At 44.5% G+C, this 22,977-nt stretch overlaps 1 protein-coding gene across 1 annotated transcript in view; it reads left to right on the forward strand.

Moving 5' to 3' along the window:
• Window positions 1-22,977, forward strand: part of LOC149455747 (adhesion G protein-coupled receptor F5-like) — a 71,055-nt gene that overhangs the window by 23,454 nt on the left and 24,624 nt on the right. The window contains exons 6-9 of the mRNA XM_089685893.1: window positions 1,469-1,606; window positions 4,604-4,800; window positions 6,869-7,048; window positions 11,539-12,867. Of these exons, the coding sequence (XP_089542019.1) occupies window positions 1,469-1,606; window positions 4,604-4,800; window positions 6,869-7,048; window positions 11,539-12,867 (1,844 nt within the window). The remainder of the gene's footprint in view (window positions 1-1,468; window positions 1,607-4,603; window positions 4,801-6,868; window positions 7,049-11,538; window positions 12,868-22,977) is intronic.

A 22,977-nucleotide genomic window follows, 5' to 3' on the forward strand; every position in this document is an offset into this window, starting at 1 on the left:
TTCTGTTTTGGCAATCCTGTCCGGTTGTTGCTGACCTCTGCCTATCTGACCAAGCATCTGAGATCCCGTACTTGCCTGCCGCCAGCTGATCTTCCTCAGCTCCGCATCTGCTACCAAGACATCCTAAACTAGATCCCCTGCAGACACCCATGTCACTCTGAGCCCTGTTATACCCTGTTACCATTCCCAGGGGAGACAGGACAAGAGATGTAGGGGCAGCCCTTACGTCAGCTCGGCCTTGACCAGGTACGTGGCACATGTTGGTGGGCTTAGGTGAGGTTTCAGGGGTCTAAACAACCCTCAATCTCCTCTGCAGCTTCAGATGCACTGAATGAATGGACAGGAATAGCTCTGAACAGCTGCAGCATAGAGTCAGCACTGAACTCTCCATCCTGACAGATCACTTTCCTGGTATTATCACTTTCGAGGCCGTTTATAAATGGCCTAAGGATGGGTAGTGGTTAAAGGCAGGGCTGGAACAAGGGGTTGGTGGGAGGGGTGGCTGCCTTGAGTATCATGTGAGGTGAGGGGACCACATGAAGAAGTCCTAGCTACAAGCTGACAGGAGTAGTGATGGCAGCTTCACTACTCCTGTCAGCTTAGTGCTGAAAGATACAAGCCAGATCAAAATTGGAGGAGAAAACCGGGAAGACGGGTGGGTTGCTCTTTCTCTCCCCTCCAGTTCCTCCTTCTACCACTGTAGCGTTCCTGGATTGGGACTGCCGGATAACCACTGTGCATTGTTAATCTACCCCATCTCTTTCCAGCAAGAAACACGGGTAGGACCGGATAGGCAAACACTGCACAGTCGCAATCTGACAGCCATTGGCATCTCTAGTGAAGGACCCCGACACTGCAATACTATAGCCCTCTATAGCCCCCCTATATTGCTTGACTTTTTTTGGGCAGGAGGTGATTTTTGCTGACACATAATGCTCATACATTTTGGGGAGGGGGCTGTTTGGCATCTTCGCCCTGGGCACTAGATGATATTGTCTTGGTACTGGTTAACGGTGTACCTGTAAGGATAGTGTTATTTGACTTTTTGCCTATTTATTTATAATGGTACAAATGATTTAGGACTTATTGAGATTTATCCATGTGTGTAGGTGCATTGGGCAAATACACTGTCATGTTCCAACGGGTGTTTCCTTTGTATACTGGTGCTTTTTTGAATTTAGGATTTGACGTGAACAGAAAAGCAGTCATTGACTGAAGCTTGTTAATACCAGTTGGCAATGTATAAAAACTCACATTGCCATTGACTTTTATGGGCCTTCCAAAGAACTAAAATGCTGAGAAACTGTACATGCTGTACATGCTGTATTTTTCAAAGCCCACTGCAGCATGGAGATGGGCACAGGTACTATTATTATAATGCACATGGACACTTGCTTTAGCATGTTGTAACCTCTGAACAATGGAAATGGGCTCTCAGTGCTTTTCTTAATGGTTTATTTATTTGCAGATGCAAAGCTGAATTGTTCTTCCAGCAACATAAGCTTTGATTGTAATACTAAAACACCGGGCAGTGTCTCTTGTGAGATTTTCAACAGTCTGAATGATAGCGTCCCTAGCCATGAAATGACCATCAGCTATATTCAAGGTAAGGCAAAGTAGGCTTATGTCTTGGCAACACAACCCTATGGAGGGTATAATGCTATCTGTTTTTCTGTGTTCTTGTTCTCATTACCCAATGGTTTTAATTAAAGGGTCATTCCTGCACAAAAGATATATTTCATAACTATGTTAGCCTGTGTTTACCGATTTCACCAACAGGGCACATTTTACAGGTAACCTTACATTATGGGTGGAGTAACCATTGTGTCAGCAATGTACCTGTCCGGTTATACTGAACAGAATTACCCTAGGGCAGGGATTGGCAATCCCTTGGCACCTGATGACTTTTCTGTGGGGGCGCGCACCCACATCCCTGTTGAAATCATGCCAGAGGCTGAGGACGTTTGAGGCTGTGTATGTAGAAACTTGCTTGCTGGCCAGAGCTGAGTGTGAAGCTGGTTCCCCCTTCCATAGACTTAGAGGTATATCATCTGTATCTTTTTCTGTATCCGTGGCACACACAAATCCTTTCCCGCCCCACGACTGCACATTGCTGCCAGCTCTGCATCCCCCTATAAAAACTAGCACTGCCTCCTTATATATAAGGACATTGATACTGTGCAATTTTTTTTTATTTTTTTTTACCCCTGTATTTTGCTGTCAATGTACTGTCCAATGCCTACTGTTAATATCCCCCTCCCCTTGTTATAATACCAATAAAAAGTTTGAACAAGAAAAACTAGCACTGCAGCCAGGGAATGTTACCCGCTTCGCCCCCAGAGCTCTGCTCCCTCCAATTAGTAGGTGTACTATATTTTCTGTGTGTGCAAAAATCATTTCTGCTAGTACTCAGGGTACCAAGGCCATCCAAGGGGCCCCTAGGGGGAAGGAATTAAAGATTTTGAAAAATGATCCTTTGTGATAATATGTATGCGTCTGTAAGACTCTAATTTGTTCTACAGTAATTAAGGACTATTTTGTGAGTAGAAGGACTGCGGAATACATGTGTGGTGTACATGTGCAGAGGATCACACTCTATGAGGCCATGTAAAATGTTCAGCATAATTTAACCATGCATATTCTACGCTGAGACACACCGATTCTCATCTCCATATGGCGTCCCTCTGTTGTTTTAATGTTGGGAGGTTTGATGGATGTCTAGTAAGCTGTGGGGGAAATAATGATTTTTAATGACAACCCTGTCTGACACTTCTAATTTTTTACAAACATTTTTTGGTACACTAGGCTCAAAAGGTTGCCTACCCCTGCCCTAGGGCTACACTGGTGAAGTGATAGATCTCCCACAATTGCACAGTGCCACAATGTAAAAGAATAGCAGAAGCTATTTGTGAATATTCCCCTCTCCACGCCCCTTACAGCTGACCTCACACTGTCAATGTCTCCTTAAAATGGAGCTCTCTACCCATAGCAACTTTATAAAAAATATGTTCTTTAGCAAGGAACATACATTCCACATTAATAATTATTCTACCAAAATGAGTGTGTGCTGTAAATTGCCTCCAGCAATTTCTCGCTGGAGGCTGCCATTTTGCTGAAGCCCAGAGCCCCTGAGCAGCAGTAAATCTTTAAGCTGTCAGCAGATCAGCCTCTACATTTTTGACAAAAAATAGAGAGCAACTGAGCATGTGCAGATAGGGTGTGACAGTAAATTACTGGATTTAAAATAGTATAGGCACTTATTTTTAATTATTTACATAGCTTTACCTGCAAAAAGGGGCCAGCTTGAAGTGATCTAGCAGGAGTTAGTAAAGTTCCACTTTAAGTTCTAACAGCAACTGTAATGTACAAGAAATATGCCTCAGACCAGGTCTAAAGCCCTGTACACAGGGGCAGAATATCAGCTAAAATCAGCCGGTACAGTAGATACCAGCTGACATTTGGCCGGTGTGTACAGGTCCTTGTTTGACAGAAGCCGATCTCATGACTGGCTTTTGTCGAAAGAGCATGCTGGAAAGCCAGCAGCCGATCGACATCCGATCAGTGCTCTTAGCCAATGGCTGTGAGTGCTGACCAGTGTGCTCTGGTGGGGTAGTCCCCCTGTTCAGGACACCATAGCACAGCAGGGGGATCGCTGTACTATTATCAAATAGTTAGTTCAGAGACCTCCTCACGAAGCTGCTCATTTTTTTTCCAGCGGGCTGAACAAAAAAGAACTTACTCTGTGTACTAGGCTTAAAATCCCTGCTGAACCAGACGAGATTTGATCCATCTATGGGCTGGCTGATTTTTCTGAAGTCAATCCATCAATCGAATTCAGTAAAACCAGCCTGTCGGATTTTTTGCATGCGATCACTACCGGCGACTATAGCAGCCGGCAGTGATTATTGTGTTCTGCCGCCAAGGAAGGCTCCCCACCTGCAGAACACAATAACGCTGTGGGAGGGATTCCTGTGGTGGAAGGAAATAAAAGTGCACTCCATGGCTTGCTTAAGTGAGAGCAACAAAGGAAGAATCAGGGATCCTTCTAGATGTGCATTTTGCTATCCAATACTGATCCATCAAATAAGACAGGTAGCTGCTGTCCACACCATTCTCCTTACCAGTGCAGACTGAAGAAATTCTGAATATAAGCAGTGCAATATTTGTACTGACCTAGGTCATCATCTCTCAAAGCACAGAAAGAAAAGTCAGAGGTTATATTCTGGTACTTGTCACTAGATGTTTTTAATGAAAAATAACATTGCAATCCTTTAAGATGGCTCAAAGAAATACCTGATCCACAAGGAAAATATTTCTAGGGTCGTTGGTTCAAATCCCAACCACGGCAACACCTGCCTGGAGTTTGCATGTTCTCCCTGTGCCTGCATGAGTTTCCTCTGGGTACTCCGGTTTCCTTCCACACTCCAAAGACATGCTGGTAGGTTAATTGGATCCTGTCTAAATTGGCCCTAGTATGTGTATGTACGAATATAAGTTAGGGACCTTAGATTGTACGCCCCTTGAGGGTTAGGGACTGATGTGAATGTGCGTAAATTGACGGTACTATATAAGCATTTAAAAAAAAAAAATATTTCTATTTTAGTGACTGCAGAACAACAAAACTGCAAGGCGCAAGACGAATGTCCTGAAACTCCCGATGGTAAAACATATGCTATTCCTTGTCAGATGTTCGATTCAACAATGCTGGGCTACAAAATCTGCTTCTGCAATAATGGGAGCTGGTCAGTGGAAGATGACTGCTTTTCCGCAAGGATTTTCCAGGAACTGCAGAATGTTAAGGTAACAACTGCCCATTGGATGGGGATGATAGTGTAGCAAAGACCCCCGAAGGAACTGCTGATTTTTAGGGTTCATTCAGAAGGACTCTGTCACCCATGCTACTTATCAGATTTTGACATGCAGTTGTGTCCATGCAGCTACTGCATCTGCATCCAATTCTGCAGCTCAAGGTGGATTCAGATGCAGAAGACAGTGGCTCACCATGCAAGGTGGGTGTCAGCACCCATCTGAATGAGCCCTAAACAGGCAGTAATAGCCTCCTACTAATGAGTTACCTTTTGGCTGCACCCGGGCACTTACTGACCCACGTACAGTGAAAGATAAACTACAGACTCCCACGCCAACAATCTTTTTCTGTTTATTTATTGGCTGAGTTGTCCAGGGATGAAAGGGTTTGGGTGCATGATGCCCAAAAACAGCTTTCCCTCTGCTTGGTATTATATTGTAGTATTTTTAACCACTGCCAGGGTAAAGGCAGATTCAGTAGACCAGACAGCCATCTATCTTTAGGTTTTTTCAGCCCATCTCACAGGCTAGTTGTGGATCCTTGAGTCCAGATGGGCAATTTTTTTGATGTTCCCTATGGGCCATTTGTTGGTCTGAACCTTTAAATTGGAAAAAAAAGTCTAGAATTAAAAACTTCAGCAGGCAGGCTATTTATTTCAGAAGAGACATGCAATGTCTCTTCTGCAGTAAAATAAACATACCCGCTTGCTCGCAGTCAACTTAAAGGAATTTCTTTGTGAGCAAACCCCTAGGAGTGAAACATGTTAAGGTAGTGTTGTTACCTTGGGTGGAGACAATATGTTTGTAGCACTACCTCCTTAGGAGTCGCTAAAGATTTGGGTCCTCCTATAGTCCTGAACAGCCAGGCAGCACGCATTCCTCACAGACTTACATCCAGGAGACAGTAAACAGCCCTTGAGCTTGGTTTTGTTGTTGTGATTTTATTAAGGGGTTTAGAACAGGGATGGGGTAAGGGGTGTATGGGATGCCCAAGGGAACTGCAACTGAGGACAGCTTCCTGAAACTATATACTGTACAAGTCTTTACACATCAAAATTCTCTTCTTTGAGAGTTCCCCAGCATCTCCTGGTGTACCATCCCTGACCCCAGATAATCCTTTCTATCCAGCTGTCTGAAGGAATCCCTGGGCAAGGGATCCAGTGCCTGCCACTTTAAGGTGAACAGTCCCAGACAAGGAGCTAATCCATTTTCCCACCAGAGTGATTATTTCTGCTTAACTAGCCCAGGTGGCGTATGATTACTCACTCAGTCCTGTTCCTATAAGCTGATGAGTTCGTAGCTTCTTTCAGATCCTCTTGTGGGCTGGCTCCTTCCCTGCTGCACAAGTAGAGCTCGCTCTGGGGTCCGATGAGGTCTAAGCTTTCCTCTTCTCCAGCACCACTGCCTGAAGGTGAGCCCCCTCCCAGGCTCCTGCACCTTAGCCTTCTCACTACATCTTCCACCTGAACTCTCCTGCTGCTGAGCAGGCTCTGTCACATTTAAAGGCTGCCCTGGCCCCATGCCAAGTCTCCTGCTTGGGAATTGTCCAGGGTCCCCTAAGTGTGCAGGCCAGCCCCTCCTCACCCCCTCCCACTGCTTCTTGCATCTTCTCCAAGATTCTAGAGCAGGGGAAGGTATCAGGGAAATGAACTGCAGAGCCTTTCTGCTAACTATTATACCCAGGCTGCTTCTCAGCCCTCCTAACAATGTAACACTAGCTCCCCCTGGCTATCTAGTGGGGCGCTACATGTATACAGCTGCTCTATTGATAATGGAATAAACAATCAAGACTAACCTGCACAGCCAATTTTGACAGATACATAGGGACAGGTGCGCAGTCCCCAATGCAGAGCCTGTGTATTCAAGCCAGTGCACCCATTTCTGCCAAAATTGGCCCAGCTGATGCATGTCCATTCACTAATATGGGCTGCCTGCATGCAGCTCAGCATAAGGACAAAATATTAAGCAAAGGGCTCTTCATGTTGTATGGGACTGAGCTCCCATGTTAATGAGACACTCCACAACCAGCTGTTTGTTTACTTTGTACATCTCATCATTATAGGACGTGGTCAATGGCTTTCAGGTACTGCAGTCCTTGCCAGGATTACTTGAAAATATCACCGTTATTGCAAACAGTGAGAAGGAAACTATTCTGAACTCTTCAAAAACATTAGAGATGATGGTCCAGATCATATTTACATTGGCAAACACAAATGTTCCAGTTGACCAGCCGATGATGAAGGTATGTCTGTATGTATGAGCCAGACAAGTGAAATTTATTTACATTTTATTATTAGAGTTTAACCCCTCCTGCTGCCCCTGCCAGCCCTTTAGGAGGTTTTAAATGCCAGGAAGCGGAGACAGGCATTCTGACCATGTGACCACTGTGATTGGCAGTCACAGTAGTCACATGATTGAAAAGCTTCCAATCGCAAGTAGGTATTTTGAGCTTTCCAGTTCCCGCCAGTAACTTTGCTAGGAGCAGGGTGGTGCTCTCAGCACAGAAATGTTAACATTTGGGACGCATATATCTGGCCTTTCAGTGTTAAAGCCTACCCACCAAGGGGCAACGTATTTGCGTTCCAAAGACGGGAACATATTAAAGTGATTTCTAAAATATGTTATAAAAGACAATGAAGTAAAAGCGAAAGTATAGCTGTCCTTTAATGACTCCCCCAATCCCAAGGGGTGCAACTTGCCTGGTAAAACACTTACCTTCCTTCCCACTCTAGTGGTGAGGCCCTGCATGGCATAGCACAGTCTTTACTGCCTGGCTCAACGGTGTGTTTTTACTGTCCCCCAACCACAAGTTCAAACAAGGCCATAGACAGTTCTCACTGGAATAATCGAATAAATAGATTGGGGAGATGGGTAGTTGCCGATACAGAGGACCTTGTCCTGGAATAGTATATAAACAATGGGATGGGCAAATGGACTATATGTAGTGCTCAAGGATCTACAACACAACTTTTTATTAAAAATAATTTTCCTATAGGACATCATAAAAAATAGACAATATAAAAGAGTTTTCCTGTCTGGCTTTACATAATTGTCTACTTCCCTTAATAGCTTACTCTCCTTGGAGCCCAAAATATAAAGTGAAGAACATGGAGATAAATACTTAAACAATTTACACACCGAAGAATAGAGTATTCAAGGGGAGACTTTCTATTTTTCCATATGTTTTGCAGATAATTAACTGCTTCATCGGGATTCATGAAACGCATTGAGAAACAGAGGTTCTCCCCTTGGATAGCTCTGTTAAGTCACCAATATTTTATGATGTTCTAGAAATAAATAAAATTGTATGTTTGTAATATAAAGTTGTATAGTAGATCCTTGAGCACCACATAAACTCCATTTGTCCGTCTTATTGTTTATAATTCTCACTGGAATAAGTGTTCCCTCTATTACGCTCATTCACACCACTGAATACAGGGCTGTTGATGTGCTTTGGGATGAACAGAGCCGATGCAATGATCCATGCAGCATATCAAAACATTCTATTGGACACAGTGAGCAGCGATGCTGTGGATTGCATTGCACTATGCTGCAGTAAAAAAACGACTGCGTTCAATACTTTTTTTCAGCACTGTGGTTTGAACTGGTATGATAGGGAGCAAGCTTTTTGCTTTGTCTTGTGTTGGGCAAGGTTACCTAGCTCAGTCCCAACACACATTGAGACCAGACTTTTATGGCTTTGGTGAAAGCTCAAAATGTTGGATTTTCCCTCCCCTTCATTCCTGGTGACTTCATCGATTATTGATCAATTTATTTTCCAATCCATCTTCCCTAATAGAAAAAATCAATCTATAGTTGACAATCCAATCAATTGATATGCTGCATATGGGGAAGTGGGTTTCTACCGATGGCTGGAAGATATAATCGCATGTTATTGACTGTATCTCTGTTTCCACTACGTATTATCGTACTCTGATTAAAATACGATAAAATTCATGACCAAAGCATCTCAGTGCTGCCAATACATTCAAAACTATCAATAATTTTCTGCCCTGGTCAACCAACTCAATTTGATAGAATCCAATCTAAACTAAATCTAAGTTGATTGGAAAGGAAGTTATGAATATTTGATTGTTTTCAGATTCAATTGTTTTGTTTGAATCACACATTGATTGGGTAATAACATTAAAGCACGTGTGGCCACCATAACAGGAACAGAACTGAAAACCTGACACAGGATCTATGCTTTATCACTTTAAAAGTGTTGGCTTTAGATACAGATTAGTGTTACTAAACTCACAACAGTAAAATCAGTCTGTATATGCAGTAAGGCATATTAAGCTCACCGTGGAATTTAAGGGGTTAATCTTCTGCATTAAAGTGGTTGTTAAGGCTTAAGACTTTTTGCCTTCATGCATTCTATGCATGAAGGTAAAAAACCTTCTGTGTGCAGCAGAGCCCCCAACCCCCTCACTATTTACCTGAGCCCCATCGCGATCCTGCGATGTGAATGACAGCCTCCGCTGTCCCGGGTCTCTGCCTCCCCAATGGCTGAGATAGCAAGCGGAAGCTATTTGCTGCTGTCAATCACAACCAGTCAGCCAATGAGAAGAGAGGGGGGTGGGGCCAAGCCACAGCTCCATGTGTGAATAGACACACGGAGCAGTGGGTGCCCCCATAGCAAGCTGCTTGCTGTGGGGGCACCCAACAGGAGGGAGGGGCCAGGAGAGCCTGTGGGGGACTCAAGAAGAGGAGGATCCAGGCTACTCTGTGCAAAGCCACAGCACACAGCAGGTAAGTATAAACATGTTTGTCCCCCCCCCCAAAAATGAACCTTTAGAATTGCTATAAAGTGTTACTAAACCCATGACCCTGCATTCACTCTATCTGGTCTCCCACAATACACAGAACATTGAAGTGCAATTATTTTAGTAAATATAAACTGCTAAATACCTTTTTTCATCAGCATTTAGAACAGTCTTGTGGCTTCTATCAGTGTCCAGTCCAGCACTAGCTAAAGATTGTAGAAGGAGTTTTCTTTCTGCTCTAGGAGGATGCAAAACCCCTGACCTCTGCCTGACCAGTGCTGATTGGCCCTGTGCTGATCACATGCACTCTCCCAAGAAAAAATAAAACCTCTCTAACAATACACACCAAACTGAGCATGTGCAAAATGCCTACTCTTCTGTTTGTCTTATCAGGAGATAAGAGGTGATCACTTTAACAAGGGGAGGAACAGAGCAATCAGGAACAAACAGCCTTTTTACATATTGCAGAGGATTACCTCTTAGGTTCCACAGTGGTGTAACAAGTATGATTTACTGCATATACAGCTGATTTTACTGTTGAGGGTTTAGTAACACTTTAAGTAAAAAGGATGTTTCATCTTGTCTTCTGTGATCCTTCCCTTCTTCCACAGTCCCCAATTCATCTGCTAATAGAACAGAGTCTTGGGGGCAAGCTGCACATGCTCAGTTTGGTGTGAATTGGTAGAGTTTTTTTTTTCTTGGGAGAGTGCATGTGATCAGCACAGAGCCAATCAATGCTGTCTAGACAGAGAGTCAGGGGTCCTGCAGCCTCATAGGACAATCAACGGAGAATGGAAACTCATCCTACAGCTTTAAACAGTGCGCTGCTGGACATTGATAGAAGTCACAAGACTGCTGTAACTGCTGATGAGGAAAGGTATTTAGCAGTTTATATTTACTAAAATAATTGCATTTCCATGTTGTGTGTACTGTGGGAGACCAGATATAGTGAATGCAGGGTCCGGGGTTTAGTAACACTTTAAAGGTGAACTACAGGAAGATGTTAAAGTACCATTTCATCCAGGTGTGTACTCAGTTCAAAAGAGAAAGTATTAGATACACAGAACTGGCATGTAAAGCTGGCCATAGATGGATCGAAATTCAGCCAGATCAGCAGGGACTGGGCACATTTCTATCCATGTGTGGACATCCTTTTTCAACAGAAGTCACTTGTTAGATACACTTTTGTTGAATGGGAATGTTGGAAAGCCATTAATCTGTGTATTCTGCCAGCAGACAGCCCTATTGTCAGAATTCAATGTCCCAAAGGGGAGGGGTGGGGTTCTCCATCCACCTCATTTGTATGGATGGGAGAATCCATTCCTTTTAATATTTTCATTTATTTACTTTTGCAAAGAGTGGGGAAAGATCAGAACTCTTGCCTGGCGTTACTGCTACAGATTGTAGCGTTGTTGGAGAGATTCCTGTCTGCTAAAAAAGGTTGTCCCCAGAACAGTAAGGCTTAGTCATTTGTGTTCAGGAGGGGTAATAAAATAGGCAGTTGAGTTACAGTTGTATCCACCATGATGCCTGCACCCACCTTCCACCTTTGCCCAATCTTCAAAGGTAGTCAGACCAGGTTGTACACATACCGCTGGCTGCAATGCTTTGTGGCACACCTAAAAATATCTCCCCTGTTGCTTTTGGCAGGACATTCAAGTGAATGGAACCATGCTATGCTCCTGGTTGCAGCACAGTATTCTCATACAAAAAAACTATTTTGCTATTATAGAGGATTTGAATAGTGCCAACAGTTTGCATAGCATTTTACAATATAAGAGAATCAGTGCAGTTACAATACAATTCAGTACAAGAGGCTAAGAATGGCCCTGCTCATGTAACTGGACAGAATTAAAAAGCCTTGGGCAGGTAAAATAGTGGCTGTATATGTATTTTAATTGCATGTTTAGGTGTATACCTGGAGTTTTGCTATAATAGTATTAATACCAGACTTTTTTTCTAGAGCTTTATCACAACAGTTGATATTATGGTGGACAAGCCCAGCGCTTGGGACAAGGTGACGAATCAAAGTGCGGTCGTTCTAAATGCTGTAGAGACTTTTGCAAAGAATCTTAACTTTAATGGTACAATCAGCTTTCAAAATAAATCCATATCCAATAACATTCATTTTTTTGGGCAAACTGTGAACAAAACCACTGACTATAATGGGAGTTTTTCCTTGCAAAATTTAAATGGTGATGTGTTTATCGATAAGAGCATATGGCCAGAAAACTCTAGTACGGTGATCACCATCGCTTACGCTACGATGAAGGACATTTTGCCATTGCCAGTGAGCGCAGAAAAGGTTGTCAACGGGCTCATTATGTCAACAGTCATTGGTAAGACTTCCATTTCAAACATCAATAGCAGCACATTTAAAATAGGTATGTCCTTTTCTAAGAGCAATATGTCACTAGTGAACCCTGAATGTGTTTGGTATGACTTGGTGTGGAATGTTTGGAATAGCAGCGGCTGTAGCAGCACAGATGAAAATGGTCTCATAGTATGCTCATGTAACCACTTGACGTCCTTCTCAAGTCTTATGATACCCATGAAAAGTATATTGTTGGAAATAATTACTTACATCGGAGTCGGAATATCTCTTGCCTGCTTGGTGATCACTCTGCTTATCGAGGCCTTAGTGTGGACCTCAGTTATAAAAAACAAGACCTCCTACATACGCCATGTCTGCCTAGTAAATATTGCTGTTACTCTTCTGGTAGCCGATATCTGGTTTATCATTGGTGCGGCAATAAAGGATACAGAATCAGACGCCTGCAAAGCAGCTGCCTTTTTTAGCTTCTTCTTCTACTTGTCTTTGTTTTTCTGGATGCTGACCACAGGACTTATTCTCTTTTATCGTATGATCTTCATCTTTCACGACATAAGTAGGAAGACCATGATATTCATAGCTTTTCTGTTGGGTTATGGATGCCCTCTTCTGATAACCATTATCACCGTGGCTTCAACTGAACCTAGAAAAATATTTACAAGCAAAGAACTTTGCTGGCTTGACTATATATCCGGATCGTTCCTTGCTTTTGTGGTGCCAGCTTTATCTATTGTGTTTATCAATATTTTGATCCTGATAGTGGTCATCTTCAAGTTGATGAGACCTACTGTTGGAGAAAAACCTGGGAGAGAGGACAGAAAAACAGTGATTGTAATTGCTAAAACTATGGCAGTCCTCACTCCTCTTCTAGGAACCACATGGGGATTGGGACTTGGAATTATATTTAATCCTAAAAGTGAAGTGATCCATGGATTATTTGCAGCACTCAACTCTTCTCAGGTAAGCATAGTATACACTTCCAATATGTTTATTCAAAATTATGTGCAGGGTTATTTATAAACCAGAGAACATGCAGCTTTACAGCACAATAAAAAGCTTGTAAATTTATATCAATCATTGGCTGAAATAAAAGAGCTTTTAAGACATTCACAGATAGTTATGCAAAATCTTCAGGAACTTGGCAAAAGAGAAGATATTTCACCCCAGACACCACCAAACAACTTGTACACTCCCTCATCATCTCACGCCTGGACTATTGCAATTCCCTTCTCACTGGCCTACCCAAACAAACGCTATCCCCACTCCAGTCGATCCTAAACTCAGCGGCCAGACTCATCCACCTCACCAAGCGCTTCACATCTGCCTCCCCCCTCTGCCAATCCCTTCATTGGCTCCCAATTGCCCAACGCATCAAGTTCAAGCTGCTAACCCTGACCTACAAGGCCATTCACAATGCCACCCCGAACTACATAACTGACCTGATACCCAGATACTACCCTACCCGTGCCCTCCGCTCCTCACAGGACCTCCTGCTCTCTAGCTCCCTGGTCTCCTCCTCCCACGCCCGATTGCAGGACTTCTCCAGGACTTCCCCCATCCTCTGGAACTCCCTACCCCAATCCATCAGACTGTCACCTACCCTCCTCACCTTCAAGCGCACCCTGAAAACCCTCCTCTTCAGGGAAGCCTACCCCAACCTCACCTAACACCCGACCTCACCTAACAACTAACCTCCTCCACTCCACCCACCACTCCATCCCCCACAGCCATCTCCTCCTGTGCCACCTTCCCCTCCCTCCTAGATTGTAAGCTCGAAAGAGCAGGGCCCTCGAACCCCTTGTGTAGTGTATTGTTACTGTCTTGTCTCATGTTATGTCCTCCTGCTACTGTACAGCGTTGAGCATACCCTTTGGCGCTATATAAATACTGTATAATAATAATATTTGTACTGAAGAGTCAGTAATGTAACAAACAGGGGTGTTGCTAGACCTAAGCATGAGCCCTAGGAACTCTGCTTAATGCTCCAGGTTGTCAGGGCTCCAGGGTGTGACCAGAGGTGTGTGACTGACGCAGGGAAACGCAGACTTCAGATATGTTATAAACAATATAATTTATTAACACTAACAATACAAACATAAACGCAGTGCAATACTAAAACATAACACAGTGCAAACAAACCAAACCAACCACCCACAGGTGACAGTACATACAATGCAAGCGTCGTCAGGCAGGCTGGGTCAATATCAATCGGGCAGGTAGGTACAGGGGGAGCAAGCGGAGAATGGTCGGGGTCACAAGCCAGGTTCAGCAGGTAGCGGGCAGCATGGTACAGAGGGTCAGGCAGAGGAGAATGGTCAGACAAGCCAGGGATCAGGAGCAGGAGAATGGTCAGACAAAGCCAGGGATCAGAGCAGGGTCAGCAACGAATCAGACAGGAACAGGAACGGGGAGCAGGAACAGGATACAGGGCCCAGGAGAAACACACACCAAGGCAGAGTCTGCAGGTCTGGCCATCCCTTAAATACACCAGTATAATCATTTCCAGGTGTTTGACTGGCTGCAAGGTTGAGTCTCTGATTGCTGGGAGCACCCGCTGGCCAGCCCTGGTACTGCAGCTCATAAGGCAGGTGAGTCCCACCATTGCTGGCCAGTCCATTCCTGACACAGGTCTTCAATGCAGTAATTGTTGCTGTTAAGGAGAAAATTGTGCAACTTGCATATTAAAGATTTATTTTCACCCCTTATTTAGTTTTTACGTAATCACTCTGGAGCCCTTGTGGCTTGACAATCACTGGCATGTGAACTGCCTGACATATAACAATTGTGTATAGCAATATCAACTAAAAGAACCATAGAGATAAGTGAACTATAAACTGTTCTAGTGCTATGTTATTTCATACTGTTATGTATACTTAGTAGCTGAAAGACAGTATGGTGTGTTTATGAAAAAAAAAAATGTTGGATGAATGGGACAAGCATTCGCTCATCAGTGGTTAATTCTAGTTTGCTTAATATAGTGATTTCAGATGTTTGCTTTCTCCTCCTAGTGACCATATTTTTCCTAAAATACTTCAATCAGGAAAAATACAGCATTATGCCAAAAGCTCTGTGAGAAGACACTGGACAGCCATGTTGTCCAGAATACATAGACATTTTTTAAATAGACGACAGAGCTGCTGTGAGCCCCCCTCTCAGAACACAGCTATAATTCCAGGAGTGCATCTCCATAGCCTTTTAACGCGAGTGAACATTTCTATAAAACCGAAAAAAGAACTGCCATCTCATTCAGGAATGGCTACTAACTCTGCTATACTATTACTTAGCAAACAACTAATAAACAGGGATTTGCTAAGGCTCCATGCACACTGACTCAAAAACGCCAGTGCTCATAGCAGAAAAAATTATTTTGAGGTTTTTTTTGTACTAGCGTTTAGGAGTGTTTAACAGCAATAGGTGTTTTTTATCTGCCAGAAAAACACTCTCAAAATGCAGAACAGAAGTCTTTTCTTTTCTGCCTCTTAATGCTGAGCTTAATAAACCCCTCTAGACTACCTAATGCAATTAGATACATAGGATAACATTAGTTGCTTCTACAGGCAATTCGCTAAACTCCTCTAGGAGCAGGGTTTTTTTAAGCCAGTGTACATGGAGCTTAAAGCTGTAAATAATTAATTGAATGCTTTAGCAAGGGATCAGAAGCAGAAAACTGCAGTATGTCAGAAGCAGGGGCGGACTGACAACTCATGGGGCCCCCGGGCAATAGGGGATCATGGGGCCCCTGTGTCCTTGCCCAAACTCAAAAAAGCCTATGAAAAAGGTACCAGGGGCATCTCATGGGGCCTGTATAAAAGATAGTTATTAGGAGGTTGTAAAATGATTTATCATGTCACCCAATATTTGGTCTCCATTCAGTAGCCAAAAGAGGCATTCAAAAAAAGGGGGATTTGTGAAAAGAAATTCACAGAGAAAGCGGCTACATTATGAACAGAACGTGACACTCAGAAAAAATTTCCAAAAATTATGCTTTATTACACATATATAAATATGACATATGGGCGTTCGCCCTGGTTTACCATCACCTCAGTATGAGACAATACACACAGACCTAAAACCATATAAAATGACATCAAGACCGGTCTAAATGCATGTGCAACAGAAAAAATGACTGCAAGAGTCTAATGTCCCTGTAGCACAAACACATAGGTGAACACTTCCCAAAAGAGGTGTATCCAAAAATTATACCATAGGCATACCATAATGTTAATTATTATATGTAGAACAATACCATTATGGTGAATCCCAATCAGGGAATCCAAAAATTGTACTATGGAAAAATATCACATATATACAATGCAGCAAGCACAATAGGCGTCAAGAAGAGAACAACAAGCCTCAGGCCTGTATGGAGGGAGACATAAATGTCAAATATATGATGCAATTCATTCCTGTGCCGGCACAAGTGGTTGGGGCCCATTCATCTGTAATATAAACAGCTGTATCCTAGAGCTCTTGAATGAAATAATGCCCCATTTATTCCCAGGGTGGAAGAAAAGATGCAAAAAGCAGCACTCTGCTAGAAATGGTATCTTCACCACTATATGTGGACTACATACCACCTTTCGTAGGGAAAACAGGACATATCCCAAAAGATCTTCTGCCCGTTGAGATATATATGGTATATCCTGTATCCTATACAAAGCACCATGATGTCCCCATCCTGTAGTGAGATAAATGATATGTGGGAAGTCACTGACAGAGTATACACTCAATAAGATATATAGGTCATATAGATCACAGAGGACCATATATCTAATGTCCTGTAACAGTCCACTCACCACCTGTGCTGTGGGTATTAGGAATGAAAAAGATGTCCTTCATGGGTACTGCCATACACGGCCACAGAGGCCTAGGAACCACCGCTGACATCCGCCGATATACCGCGGGTTCCAGCCCCTTCTTGGCGCTTGTGCTGCTCACACTTGCCTCATGGCATATGAAGATGGCTTCCTCCTTATGGGTCAGCGTGCGTTCCACCTAATGCGCATGACCGGAAGTGACGTATCTGACGTATGACGTCAACGCGTTTCGCCGATGGGCGTATCTCACTCAGCTTCGTCAGGACCAATGAAACAACTGCATTTCAATTTCCTATTTATAGTGGGTAAAGACCCACCCATTTATGCAAAAAAGCTAACCTGCAATTGTTCCATATGGAAGAAAAGAAGGGGGCTAAATACTTAGCATAACTGCTGGTCTTTGTTGAATATAATTAAAAAGACAAACGGCTGGAGACAACAGAGAGGAGAGAGGCTTAGCAATTTTACCAATGCATATATTGATCAAAAGATCATGAATTAAATATACCAGTCAATTAACGCTTTTATCACATTTTAACCAGTAGATGGCGATATAAATCAGAGAATCACCAATTCTATTCATTGAGACAGGTTTTTTAGGAGACAATGTAAATTACCAAAGGACACCACAAGATGGCAATATAACCTGGGAGTTTTCATAAGGGTCATTACAGCAAAAATACCCCAATTCTCAGGCAACCATCCTATGGTGTGGTTATTATTCAAAAAGAGGAGGTACTAAGGGACAATTAACCAGACAATCAATCCTTTTACATTTTTTAGAGCTATATTGAAGCTCATACCATAAGATCATCCATACTTTTATTAATATTCCCACTATATATAGGTTTATTTTGGGGTTATTTAATCTGAAGTCCAACCCTTTATAAAGACAAAAAAATGCCGTAAATTGCCCACCGCATGGCAGTAAACAGGTACATAGTCCTATAAACCTATTTTTCCAAAAACACTTGGAGGTCACATTCCACATTTAACCCCTTAGGGTACAGTGTATCAAGTTTATATATCCAATGTTTCTCCTTTTTAAGCAGTTCTCTATCAAAATCACCTCTTCTTTGTGGGAAGTGCAGTGCATAGAAACCTTTTACTTTTGTACCGTCCAGTTTACCTCCATGATATTTAGCGTAATGTTGGGCAAGATTACTGTCAGGGTCATTTGACCTAATGTCTCTAAGATGTTCACCTATTCGTACTTTAAGTTGTCTTTTAGTCTTACCAACATACATCTTTTTACAGGGACAGGTTAGGATATATAATACTCTCACTGTGGAGCAGTTTATGAGACTCTGAATTCTATAATGAGTATTATTTCCTGAGTCATAAAAGGAATCCGTACGATCCACATATTTGCAGATTTGACATTTTCCACATTTAAACATCCCCTTGGTACGTGATTTTAACCATGTTGTTGGATATATAAACTTGATACACTGTACCCTAAGGGGTTAAATGTGGAATGTGGAGGGGCGTGGTCTGCCGCGGCTGGGAGATGGCCGCATAGAGAGAGAGCTCCCGCCGGCCGGATCCCTCTGTGTTGCTACACTACGGAACGGGGTGAGAGGGAGCTGTCACATCATGGGGAAGACTGACCGGACTTCATCCGGTACCCGATCGCGCTCCCCACGGGGCCAGGGTGTGCAGGGGAGACACATAACGGAGCTCTTCCGCTCCCAACAGCAAAGGGAGGGGCCGCAGCCATCTTCATCTCCTTCTCCTGCTGCGTCCCCCTCCGCCCCCCTCCTCCTCTCCACGGCTGCTAATGTGGTTAACCCTTCCTGCTCTGAAATGCAGGCAGCTACAGACACAGTACCTCAACATGATGTCCCCTCTGCCTCACAATCTCTGTCCCTGAGGGATCTTCAGGCTGTGGCTGCTGACATTAAGGCCACCCTGACAGCCACACTCACTGCAGCATTAGGGGACCTGCATAATGATCTCAGGGCCATGGGTTCACGTTTGGATCACGTGGAATCCGCGTCCAGGCAAAATGGTTCCGCAATTCTTGATTTACATCATCGGTCATCGATACACGCGTCAACTATCAGAGAACTCCACAGGCATATTGAGGATTTAGATAACCGTGGCCGCAGGCGTAACATCAGGATCCGCGGTCTCCCAGAATCAGTAGAAAATACCGATATTCCCAAGGCAGCAATAGCCATATTTAATAACCTCCTTGGTCGCCCGCAAGCTACCCCAATTGACATCGAACGTGTGCACAGAGCGATCCGCCCCAGGAGGGGAGATGCAGACCCACCCAGGGATGTCGTTTGCTGCCTAGTCAGCTACCCGCTCAAAGAAGATATCCTCCGCTGTGCTAGAGACAGAGGGCGCCTTTTGTATGAGGGTACAGAAATACAATTGTTTCAGGATGTATCCAGCACCACCCTACGCCAGCGGCGCGCTTTACGCCCTCTTCTGGATACGCTCCGATCACGTAACATCCCGTACAGATGGAGGTTCCCCTTCTGTCTCTCTGTACAAGTTAGTGGTCGTTCCTACAACTTGCGCACCCCTGAAGAACTGCCCTCTTTTTGTGCCTCCATAGACATCCCGCTGATTGACCTGCCTGATTGGTTTAGCTCCATGAGATTGCCGCTATCCCAGGATTTGGCGGCCGAGGATAATGCTATGGATTGGCGCGGTCAGTCCTCTCGTAGAGGGCGGATGGCCCCATCGACCCCTCCGAGACCCCTAATGGGGGACGCCACGACTACCTTTAGTCCTACGGCCTCGCCAGCACACAGGAGGCCAAGACGCGAAACCTAATGGTCCCTGTTCTTCCCTTAACATTGCTACTTTGATGCATACCCTGCTGAGTACGTTCTACTGTTACTGCACACCTTTTTTCGTCCACCCGCCTCATATGTTCTAATTGCGCACTTGCGCTCTCTGATCAATGCTCGTCGGACTCCTACTTTACCACCTTTGCCACCTTTACTGTTTATCCGTCAAGCTTGCGGCCTGTGTTTCACGGAACTCCGTCTCTGCCCTATGCGCAAATAGTGGGCCTCCACAGCTCCTTCATGCCCTACAGGGGGTTGGGAGTCGGCACCGTTCTAGCTGTCTCGTCCTCATACATGGGGGAACAGTTTCTGGGATCTGCCTTACTAATTGTCACCTAGTCCTCCGCACTCCACAGCGAGTCCTCCGCCTCCAGCTGGTTATCGATTGGTGCCTTCTCCTAGCCTTTTATTTCCTATTACCATCTGGAGGCATCCTGGGCGATGAACATCCTCCGACATCGTCTTGCTGGTATGCTCTGAACTTCGCCCTCACATCCTTGCGGACGTCCTGCTGCTCGCCTGGGGCTGTTCGGTGATGGATTGTTCGCCCCCCTCATCCTCTCCGTGGACATTGGAACGTTTGGCCTTCCCGATCCTATGGCAATGCTCCCTGCTCAATTTGTAATGTATAATTTCTGCGTACCTATGTTAGTGTCTCTAAATTTTGACCGGGAGGTGGTTTTGGGGGAGATGGTTATTGTTTGCGGGGATGGATCACTGTTTTTTTTTTTTTTTTTTTTTTTTATCTCTCGGGGAGTGTACATGTTCTTTTAGTCAGTGAATTTGACTGTGTGGACAAGCATCACCTCTTCCCGCTACTGGCTAGATATTTCAGAATGGTACCATGTCATTCTCTTCCACCCGGCTTTTACTTGGCCGAAATGGCATACCTGTGAGCCTGCGTGCCTTTGATCACTCCCATGCTCACTTCCCTCCTCCTCCTCCTCCCCACTCTTACGCCATTCCGAGAGCGGTGATGCTCGTACCCTTTGTTTCCCTGGGGACGCTAGCTACTATCTTGGTGTGGGGGGGGTAGGGGGAGGAAGGGTTTTCTATGTCTTATCTAGTCCCCTTGATACTCATATATTTGTGGGATGATGACGGGCCTTGGTCTTAGGGGGCTTCATTAGTAACAGCTGAACAGGGGCTTATTGATGTTTTATCTGATTTTGTCATGCTCATTCATGTTTTGATATTGTTGACTTGTTATGTTTGTGCCTTGTGCTGTGGTTTGCCTGTAATATATGCAGGGGTCTTCCAATATTCTCCGTTCAGTGAGGTGCCCCTTTACTATCTCACGCCCACCTTGGAGTGGGCTGCTCTTCCCAATGCGGTCACTCTGTACGTGCCTTACGCTTCTTTCCTACTAAGCGTAGCTAGACCCCTCGCTCGGCGACATTCCACGTGTGATACATCTACTAAAGTTGCCCAGGTCTTCTTCCTTTGCATGTCACATGTCACTTCATCTCCCATGGAAGACCGGTACCCAAACCTTTATGTGCTCCACCCCTGCGGACTTCTGACATCACTTGCATCTCTCGAACCCCGCTCCCTTGTTCTTGCCTTTTGTTTTATGATTTCTCATAGGGGGCTACCGGCCGGCGGATGCGCACTTCCTGGTTTCACGCCGACCTCGTTCCCCACACAGTGAGCTCAGCGAGCTTCCACTGATACTTTTTCATTCGGCTTCTATCCGTATCTTTTTTCTGAGCTTCTTTTCTTTTTTCTGCTCCTCTTCCCTTTCCCCGACCCTTTCCCCTTTTCCTGTTTTCTTTCTCTCACGTGGAACAGCGGGACTGTTCCTCTAGCCGTATACTTTCTATACCCCCCCCTTTTTTATTTTTTTATTTTTTTTATTTATTTATTTTTTTTTTTTCTCTCTCCTTCCCCCCTCCTTTTTCCCATCCCCGGATCCTCGGCATACCGAAGCCCCGGACTCAGGCTCCACCTTCCTACAGCCATGCTTTCTTCCGCTTCCCAGACGGGACAACTGTCTCTGAAACTTCTTTCACTTAATGTCAAAGGTTTGAACGTACCCGAAAAGCGTTCCATGCTCCTCTCTTACTTACACAAACAGAAAGCGGATGTGGTCTTTTTACAAGAAACGCATTTTCGCCAAGACTCCATTCCAAAGCTTTACAATTTCTACTTCCCCACGGTCCTCCACGCCGCCAACCCCCTGGCTAAGTCTAAGGGGGTTGCAATATTGTTCGACAGACACCTCCAGTTTAATATAAAGGATTCTATGGTGGACCCTGAGGGTAGATACCTGTTTATAAAGGGAGTATTCGCTAACAGACCTATCACATTCGCCAATGTCTATGCCCCCAATGTTCAACAGGTCTCCTTCATGCGCTCAATTGTCTCTGCCCTAGCTGCTTTCCAGGAAGGGTTACTGATACTTGGAGGCGATCTGAATGTCCCCTTAAGCCCTCTGCTAGACTCCTCCTCGGGTAGTTCTTTTCTGCCCTACAAGGCTCTCAGGCAAATACATATACAATTACAGCTTCTACAATTACATGACACCTGGCGTACACTTTATCCCACTGTTAAAGATTATACTTTTTTTTCCCCACCTCACAATAAGTATTCTAGGATAGATTACTTTTTTTTGTCGCAACCAGATCTCCCTCTCCTATATGCGGCTACTGTTGAACCGATGGTCCTTTCCGATCATCATCCTATCACCATGACGCTTCGGTTTCCCATCTCGCACCCGCGCTCCAAATACTGGCGTTTGGATGCTTCCCTTCTTACGGATGCCGCTATTGTTCAGGAGCTCCGCTCTAATATGGCTGAATATTTTTCCTTGAACAGCTCGTCAGACACCTCACCCATCACACAATGGGAGGCCCACAAGTGTGTCATACGGGGTAGCCTCATAGCCCTTGCGACAAGACGTAAGAAAGCCAAGCAGGAGCGTCTGAAGCTCCTCTCAGATAGGATCCGCTCTTTGGAGAGAGTACATAAACGGACGCTGGCTGCGTCGACCCTTTCGGAACTCACGCATGCACGCACACAGCTTCTCACGGAACTGGGTAAAGCGGTTAGAAAAAGATACATTCTTACACATAAGCTCTATTATGAGTTCGCAAATAAGAGCGGGAAATTTCTAGCTAGAGCTCTTCGGGAGAAACGGGCTAGTATGACGGTTCATAAAATCAGAGGCTCTGATGGCATTGAGGCTACATCTAACCCCGATATTGCCGCCCATTTTGAACGCTACTATAAATCCTTGTACAACCTCCCTACGGAACGCCCCCCCATACATTCGGACAAATCTAGAACTACCTTGATCTCTGAATTTCTCCATCTCTACGGTTCACCCGCCCTCTCCGAGGATCTGGTGCACGCTATGGAAAATGATCTCACCCTACTTGAACTGCAATCTGCAGTAAAACAGATGAAACCGGGGAAGAGCCCGGGCCCTGATGGTTTTTCAGTAG

The sequence above is a fragment of the Staurois parvus genome, unplaced genomic scaffold (assembly GCF_062004578.1).
Source record: "Staurois parvus isolate SC_StPar_1 unplaced genomic scaffold, SC_StPar_1.0 ptg000388l, whole genome shotgun sequence".
In the NCBI taxonomy this organism is placed as follows: domain Eukaryota; kingdom Metazoa; phylum Chordata; class Amphibia; order Anura; family Ranidae; genus Staurois; species Staurois parvus.